Source organism: Entelurus aequoreus, linkage group LG09, assembly GCF_033978785.1.
Source record: "Entelurus aequoreus isolate RoL-2023_Sb linkage group LG09, RoL_Eaeq_v1.1, whole genome shotgun sequence".
NCBI classification, from domain to species: Eukaryota; Metazoa; Chordata; class Actinopteri; order Syngnathiformes; family Syngnathidae; genus Entelurus; species Entelurus aequoreus.
This window is the reverse complement of record NC_084739.1, coordinates 10,281,402-10,290,267: the sequence shown is the minus strand read 5'-3', so window position 1 is coordinate 10,290,267 and position 8,866 is coordinate 10,281,402. Positions and strand designations below refer to the sequence as shown.

At 37.0% G+C, this 8,866-nt stretch overlaps 2 protein-coding genes across 2 annotated transcripts in view; both read left to right on the top strand.

The window, feature by feature from the left end:
• Positions 1–8,866, top strand: part of cuedc2 (CUE domain containing 2) — a 466,641-nt gene that overhangs the window by 317,269 nt on the left and 140,506 nt on the right. The window lies entirely within an intron of this gene.
• spock2 (SPARC (osteonectin), cwcv and kazal like domains proteoglycan 2) overlaps positions 1–8,866 on the top strand; it is a 103,907-nt gene that overhangs the window by 77,824 nt on the left and 17,217 nt on the right. Inside the window, exons 5-7 of the mRNA XM_062058032.1 lie at positions 1,533–1,644; positions 3,148–3,270; positions 5,231–5,449. Of these exons, the coding sequence (XP_061914016.1) occupies positions 1,533–1,644; positions 3,148–3,270; positions 5,231–5,449 (454 nt within the window). The remainder of the gene's footprint in view (positions 1–1,532; positions 1,645–3,147; positions 3,271–5,230; positions 5,450–8,866) is intronic.

The window sequence follows — 8,866 nt, the reverse complement described above, 5'->3', positions numbered from 1 at the left end:
TCTTAATTACCGATTCCGATATCAACCAATACCGATATATACAGTCGTGGAATTAACACATTATTATGCCTCATTTTGTTGTGATCCCCCGCTGGATGCATTAAACAATGTAACAAGGTTTTCCAAAATAAATCCACCCAAGTTATGGAAAAAAAATGCCAACATGGCACTGCCATATTTATTATTGAAGTCACAAAGTGCATTATTTTTTTTAACATGCCTCAAAACAGCAGCTTGGAATTTGGGGGAAATGCTCTCCCTGAGAGAGCATGAGGAGGTTGAGGTGGGCGGGGTTGGGTGGGGCGAGGTTTGGTAGGGTTGGCGGGGGGTGTATATTGTAGCGTCCCGGAAGAGTTAGTGCTGCAAGGGGTTCTGGGTATTTGTTCTGTTGTGTTTATGTTGTGTTACGGTGCGGATGTTCTCCCGAAATGTGTTTGTCATTCTTGTTTGGTGTGGGTTCACGGTGTGGCGCATATTTGTAACAGTGTTAAAGTTGTTTATACGGTCACCCTCAGTGTGACCTGTATGGCTGTTGATCAAGTATGCCTGGCATTCACTAGATATTATGTGACTGTACTTCTCCCTACGTCCGTGTACACAGCGGCGTTTTAAAAAGTCATTAATTTTACTTTTTGAAACCGATACAGATAATTTCCGATATTACATTTTGAAGCATTTATCGGCCGATAATATTGGCAGTCCGATATTATCGGACATCTCTAATCATAAGGAATGAAGACAAGGAATTAAACAATAATTAAAAGGATAAAATTGTAATGCTGTGCTAGAATGCGTATTGTTACGTTACAAAAAGTGTAACTTTTAGTGGTATGCAAAAAAGCAAACTGTGATTTTAGCATTAAGAAAAAATATATATGACTAAATTTGTATTACAAGGGAAAAATAAATAAAATAAAAATCAATATTCTGGGTTAAAGTTTAAATACTACAAGGAAAAAATATTTAAAAGGAAAACAAATCCCCACTTATATGAGAGTTAGGTCCCGACGATATAAATGTAGGTATATAAATATGGTAGAGTGGTGTGTCATTCAGCAAGCAGCACAGATTCATACGCACATAAATGAAACATATCTCCACAGTATTGCCATAATTGTGTCAACGACATGCATCACCATGTGGGCACATTATCTGGAGGTGGTTGGACTAAAGTGTCTAGAAACATGGACTGAAACGTCCTCATGTGTGCTTTGTATCGATTCATACTTTGACTTGTGCGTCACCATCGCTGACCTTGTGCGGGTGAAGGTGGGATTGGAAGTGTGGCATCCGACCGACGCCGCCCTCATGAATATTTGATGGCCGTCGCCGCAATAAGTCATTCCACTTCACCTTCGCGCGCCCTTGTCCACGTGTGTGTGTGTGTGTGTGTGTGTGTGTGTGTGTGTGTGTGTGTGTGTGTGTGTGTGTGTGTGTGTTTTATTGTGTGTGTGTGTGTGTGTGTGTGTGTGTGTGTGTGTGTGTGTGTGTGTGTGTGTGTGTGTTTTATTGTGTGTGTTTGTCTTGTGCAGTGCAAGCTGGAGCAGCAGGCGTGTCTTACGGGGAAGGAGCTGACCCCCAAGTGTTCAGGTCTGTGTCCGTGTTCCACCACGGCTGCTCCCACCACCAGAGGCAGCAAACGTGGTAAGATGCATGTAGAGTAATGATGACCACCATGTGTAGTAATGATGACCACCATGTAGAGTAATGATGACCACCATGTGTAGTAATGATGACCACCATGTGGAGTAATGATGACCACCATGTGGAGTAATGATGACCACCATGTAGAGTAATGATGACCACCATGTGTAGTAATGATGACCACCATGTGGAGTAATGATGACCACCATGTGGAGTAATGATGACCACCATGTGGAGTAATGATGACCACCATGTAGAGTAATGATGACCACCATGTGTAGTAATGATGACCACCATGTGGAGTAATGATGACCACCATGTGGAGTAATGATAACCCCCATGTGGAGTAATGATGACCACCATGTGTAGTAATGATGACCACCATGTGGAGTAATGATGACCACCATGTGGAGTAATGATGACCACCATGTGTAGTAATGATGACCACCATGTGTAGTAATGATGACCACCATGTGGGGTAATGATGACCACCATGTGGAGTAATGATGACCACCATGTGGAGTAATGATGACCACCATGTGGAGTAATAATGACCACCATGTAGAGTAATGATGACCACCATGTGTAGTAATGATGACCACCATGTGACTCCTAATAGTAATGATGACCACCATGTGTAGTAATGATGACCACCATGTGTAGTAATGATGACCACCATGTGACTCCTAATAGTAATGATGACCACCATGTGTAGTAATGATGACCACCATGTGACTCCTAATAGTAATGATGACCACCATGTGTAGTAATGATGACCACCATGTGACTCCTAATAGTAATGATGACCACCATGTGGAGTAATGATGACCACCATGTGACTCCTAATAGTAATGATGACCACCATGTGACTCCTAATAGTAATGATGACCACCATGTGGAGTAATGATGACCACCATGTGTAGTAATGATGACCACCATGTGACTCCTAATAGTAATGACCACCATGTGGAGTAATGATGACCACCATGTGACTCCTAATAGTAATGACCACCATGTGTAGTAATGATGACCACCATGTGTAGTAATGATGACCACCATGTGACTCCTAATAGTAATGATGACCACCATGTGTAGTAATGATGACCACCATGTGACTCCTAATAGTAATGACCACCATGTGGAGTAATGATGACCACCATGTGACTCCTAATAGTAATGACCACCATGTGGAGTAATGATGACCACCATGTGTAGTAATGATGACCACCATGTGTAGTAATGATGACCACCATGTGACTCCTAATAGTAATGATGACCACCATGTGTAGTAATGATGACCACCATGTGACTCCTAATAGTAATGACCACCATGTGTAGTAATGATGACCACCATGTGGAGTAATGATGACCACCATGTGTAGTAATGATGACCACCATGTGACTCCTAATAGTAATGATGACCACCATGTAGAGTAATGATGACCACCATGTGACTCCTAATAGTAATAATGACCACCATGTGACTCCTAATGATCCATACAGAGACTTGCACTGGACAGGATCTAGCTGATCTGGGCCAGCGTCTTCGGGACTGGTTTCAACTCCTCCAGAGCAACGCCAAGCAGAACAACAACAGCAAGACTGGGGCCAAAAACTCTGCATCAGGTTCAAACTACTTCTATTATTATGTACTACTACTACTACTACTACTACTACTACTGCAGCAAACACTGTGTCAGTTTGCAAGTCGTTTTCACACGCGCTAAATCCATCCATCCATCCATTTTCTACCGCTTGTCCCTTTCGGGGTCGCGGGGGGTGCTGGAGCCTATCTCAGCTGCATTCGGCCGGAAGGCGGGGTACACCCTGGATAAGTCGCCACCTCATCATAGGGCCAACACAGATAGACAGACAATAGTAATACTTTACTTATGTTTGTAAGGGTGCTTAAAAACCTGGAAAATGCTTGGATTTTAATGTTGTGTTTTCAAGGTTTGAAAAATGCTTGAATTTTGGGTGAAGTGCTTGTAAATGTTCATCATATTCCTCAGCAGTCTGACTCAATAGGCTAATTATAAAATGCAAAAAAATAAAATAAAAAAAAATTCCTTAAAAATGAAAGCTACACGCTTGATGTGTTGGCTTTGCACGAGCCCTTACATTAGGTGGTTGTCATCTGTGTCGCCCCCAAGAGGACAGTGGTGCATCGGTCCATCATGCCGGGAGGTTGTCGTTTTAATGAACATGATGTATGCATGAATTATGATACAAACAAGTAAACAATAATAATGAATGTTATTTCCTGTAAGGAATGATGTATACATGAATGATGATGATACAAACATCCAAGTAAATAACGTTTGCAAACACCAATGACATTGAATAGTCTACACAAACACTGCTTCATTTTCTATGCTCCATTCAGTTAATGATAACTGCTAGTTCAATGTTAGGCTTAGGTTTTAGCAGATGTTTCCTACAGACAGCATTTGGTGACCTCAAACAACAAGGCTATGGATTGATTCACACCGGTTTTCGCCTTTTGAAGGGTACTGGAAAAACTGGAACATTGATCTTGAAAGTCCTTAAAAAGTGCTTGAATTTGGCAATGGAAAAGGTGTACGAAGCCTGCATTAAGTTTGCACGCAAAACCTCTTTTTCCGTGTCCGATCCAGATCCTAAACTTCATTCCTGAATCCTATCACTTTTGGCAAAAGAACAAGTATCATATTAGGCAGAGGTGGGTAGAGTAGCCAGAAATTGTACTCAAGTAAGAGTACTGTTACTTTAGAGATTTATTACTCAAGTAAAAGTAAGGAGTAGTCACCCAAATATTTACATGAGTAAAAGTAAAAAGTATGTTGTGAAAAAACGACTCAAGTACTGAGTAACTGATGAGTAACCTGTTCGTTTAATGACGACGGCAACAAATAATGCACAAAAACATAAAAATAGCAATGACAAATTCAGAGCCAGGAATATCTCTTAAGCAACTAAAACAATAATATATATTAAATAATAATACATTAACTTTAAAAAATTAAGGCAAATTGAGCCACAATAACTTAACAGCACCATAGGCTCAGTAGGCAAAGATTACAAAGGAAAATAACAAGTTAGCCTTTACGCAAACCATAAACTGATAGGTGCGGGCTGCACCTGGAAACACACTGATTGGTGTTTCTATGCATGTGTGTGTGTGTGTGTGTGTGTGTGTGTGCGTGTGTGTGTGTGTGTGTGTGTGTGTGTGTGTGTCTATGAGGCTGCAGTGTGTTAATTGGCTCTGTTTGATTGGTGAAACGGAGTCAAACGTCACCAGTGACTGCATTTGATTGGTGAAACGCAGGCATGCGATAGATCCTACTTTGAAGGTCTGTCTGACAAACCAAAACAAACAAAGCGTGCATTAACAGATCGATAAAAATCAGTAGCGAGTAGCGAGCTGAATGTAGATAAATGGAGCGGAGTAAAAGTAGCGTTTCTTCTCTATAAATATACTCAAGTAAAAGTATGTTGCATTAAAACTACTCTTAGAAGTACAATTTATCCCAAAAGTTACTCAAGTAGTATATGTAGCGCGTTACTACCCACCTCTGGTATTAGGTGATCATGTTTGTGTGTGCAGTGCTGGACAGGAGCCTGGTGGCCAGCTGCAGGGACTCCATCGGTTGGATGTTCTCCAAGCTGGACACCAACAACGATCTGTACCTGGACCAGGCCGAGCTGGCCGCCATCAACCTGGACAAGTACGAGATCTGCATCCGCCCCTTCTTCAACTCCTGCGACTCCTACAAGGACGGCAAGGTGTCCACGGCCGAGTGGTGCCTGTGCTTCTGGAGAGAGAGTTGAGTAGTGGGTCTTAGTCTTCCATTCACTGGAGGGGACATTCCGGCTGCGTGTAGACAGCCTTGCACGCCCAAATAAAACAAGTTTTTAGGTTCAAGCGAGAGCAAAATCCAAAGAACATGCAGAGGAAATTATTTTCAAATTGCTGCAAGGTTTTGGTTTACAGTAAGTAAAAAACTACAGCTACCAAGAGTACATCAACAGGAAAAACAGGATTTTTCAGACTGGTCACTTGTTGCTAGGCAGAATTAAAATAGTTTTTATTTAATTTTTATTTACTTTAATTTCTATAAAGGGGAAGGGGAGTATGACACTATTTCAAGTCATAGACGTACAAGAAAACACATGTACTGCATAATAATGTGCCAAAAGACAAAATATTAAGTAGGCCTACAATTAAATAGTATGTTAGAAGAATAAAGTTATAATATTACTCAAAATAAAATCCAAATTTTTTTTGTAGAATAAAGTCTGAATTTTATATGGTGAAAACATTTCAAATTTAACAGAAATAAACTTGTAATTTTACAAGAAAAATAAGATTTAAATTTACAATAAAAAGCCTAATACAAGAAAAAAAAACATGTAATTTTGACAAGACTAAAGCCCAGTAACAAGGAAATAAATTCATCTAAAATTTAAATCCTGGAATTAACAAATAGTTGTGCTCGTCTGAGATTTTTCAGAAAATTAGATTTTTCCAGCATAAACTTGTAATATTACAAATAAAAAATATTCAAAATATAAAGACCAAATACTGAAATAATAAAAAAAAATTACAAGAATAAATTGGTATTGTAAGATTTATTTATTTTTGCAAAATTCTAAGAAAAATCCTAAATAACTAGTGGTAACTTGATTTGATCAGAATTATTTCTTAAAATTAAGAAACAATGTAACACATTTACGAGCATAAATTTCGTAAAATTTTTCTGAAATAGTTTTACAAGAAAAGATTTAAGAAACTTGTCAGGCTTGCTACTGACAGTTTGGGTTTTCCTTTGTTTAGAATCACTTCCTGTCCTGGTGCTCTTGTTTTGTCAATATTTCCTGTTTGGTCTCTTTGTTTTGCAGCACCTTTACTTTCTGTTCCATGTCCTAATACAAGAAAAAAAACATGTAACTTCCATCCATCCATTTTCTACCGCTTATTCCGACAAGGCTAAAGCCCAGTAACAAGGAAAAAAATGTATCTAAAATTAAGAAATAGTTGTGCTCGCCTGAGATTTTTCAGAAAATTTTATTTTACCAGAATAAACTTGTAATAGTACAAATAGAAAATATTCAAAATATAAAGACCAAATACTGAAATAATTTTAAAAAATTACAAGAATAAATTTGTATTGTAAGATTTTTTTTTCTTTGCAAAATTCTAAGAAAAATCTTAAATAACTAGTAACTTGATTTGATCAGAATTATTTCTTAAAATTAAGAAACAATGTAACACATTTACGAGCATAAATTCGTAAAATTTTTCAGAAATAATGTTACAAGAAAATATTTAAGAAACTTGTCAGGCTTCCTACTGACAGTTTGGGTTTTCCTTTGTTTAGAATCACTTCCTGTCCTGGTGCTCTTGTTTTGTCAATGTTTCCTGTTTGGTCTCTGTGTTTTGCAGTACCTTTACTTTCTGTTCCCCCTGTCAGCACACCAGTTTCTTGTTGAATTAGTTATATTTAGTTCCACCTGGGGGCCTCCTTCAGGGTTGGATCATTTCTGTCATAATCTGGTGACCCCAAGGATACAGAAAACTGCAGGCGGAATGCAAATAAAACACAATTTATTAGCTACAAAGAGGCGTGGAACCTAAAACAGTACACAAAGCATCGGTCTCAAAAGGTAAAGCAAGAGAGAATGATCCAACCCTGAAAGAGGCCCCCAGGTGGAACTAAATAGAACTAATAGAACATAAAGTAAAGGTGCTGCAAAACACAGGGACCAAACAGGAAACCCTGACAAAACAAGAGCACCAGGACAGGAAGTCATTCTAAACAAAGGAAAAACCCAAACATAACCGAACTGTCAGTAGCAAGCCTCACAAGTTTCTTAAATTTTTTCTTGTAAAATTATTTCCAAATAATTTTACGAATTTATGCTCGTAAATGTATTACATTGTTTCTTAATTTTAATAAATAATTCTGATCAAATCAAGTTATCACTAGTTGTTTAGAATTTTGCAAAAAAATATAAAAAAATCTTAAAATACAAATTTATTATTTTAGTATTTGGTCTTTATATTTTGAATATTTTTTATGTGTAACATTACAAGTTTATTCTGGTAAAATCACAAGGGACAGGTGTGCTGACAGGGGGAACAGAAAGTAAAGGTGCTGCAAAACACGGGGACCAAACAGGAAACACTGACAAAACAAGAGCACCAGGACAGGAAGTGATTCTAAACAAAGGAAAACCCAAACAAGTTTCTTCAATCTTCACTTGTAAAATGATTTCCAAATAATTTTATGAATTTATGCTCATAAATGTATTACATTGTTTCTTAATTTTAATAAATAATTCTGATCAAATCAAGTTACCACTAGTTGTTTAGGATTTGTTCCTTATAATTTTACAAAAAAAAAATTAAAAAAAATCTTAAATTACAAATGTATTATTTTAGGATTTGGTCTTTATATTTTGAATATTTTTTATGTGTAACATTACAAGTTTATTCTGGTAAAATCACATTTCCTGAAAAATCTCCGAGCACAACTATTTCTTAATTCTAGGATTTTAATTTTAGAAAGAAAAACAAAATCCTTGTTACTGGGCTTTAAGTCTTGTCAAATTACATGTTGTTGTTTTTCTTGTATTAGGCTTTTATTCTTGTAAATATAACTAATGAAACAAGGGACAGGTGTGCTGACAGGGGGAATAGAAAGTAAAGGTGCTGCAAAACACGGGCACCAAACAGGAAACACTGACAAAACAAGAGCACCAGGACAGGAAGTGATTCTAAACAAAGGAAAACCCAAACAAGTTTCTTCAATCTTCACTTGTAAAATGATTTCCAAATAATTTTATGAATTTATGCTCATAAATATATTACATTATTTCTTAATTTTAATAAATAATTCTGATCAAATCAAGTTACCACTAGTTGTTTAGGATTTTTTCCTTATAATTTTACAAAAAAAAATAAAAAAAAATCTTAAATTACAAATGTATTATTTTAGGATTTGGTCTTTATATTTTGAATATTTTTTATGTGCAACATTACAAGTTTATTCTGGTAAAATCACATTTCCTGAAAAATCTCCGAGCACAACTATTTCTTAATTCTAGGATTTTAATTTTAGAAAAAAAAAAAAAAAATCCTTGTTACTGGGCTTTAAGTCTTGTCAAATTACATGTTTGTTTTTTCTTGTATTAGGCTTTTATTCTTGTAAATATAACTAATTAAACAAGGGACAGGTGT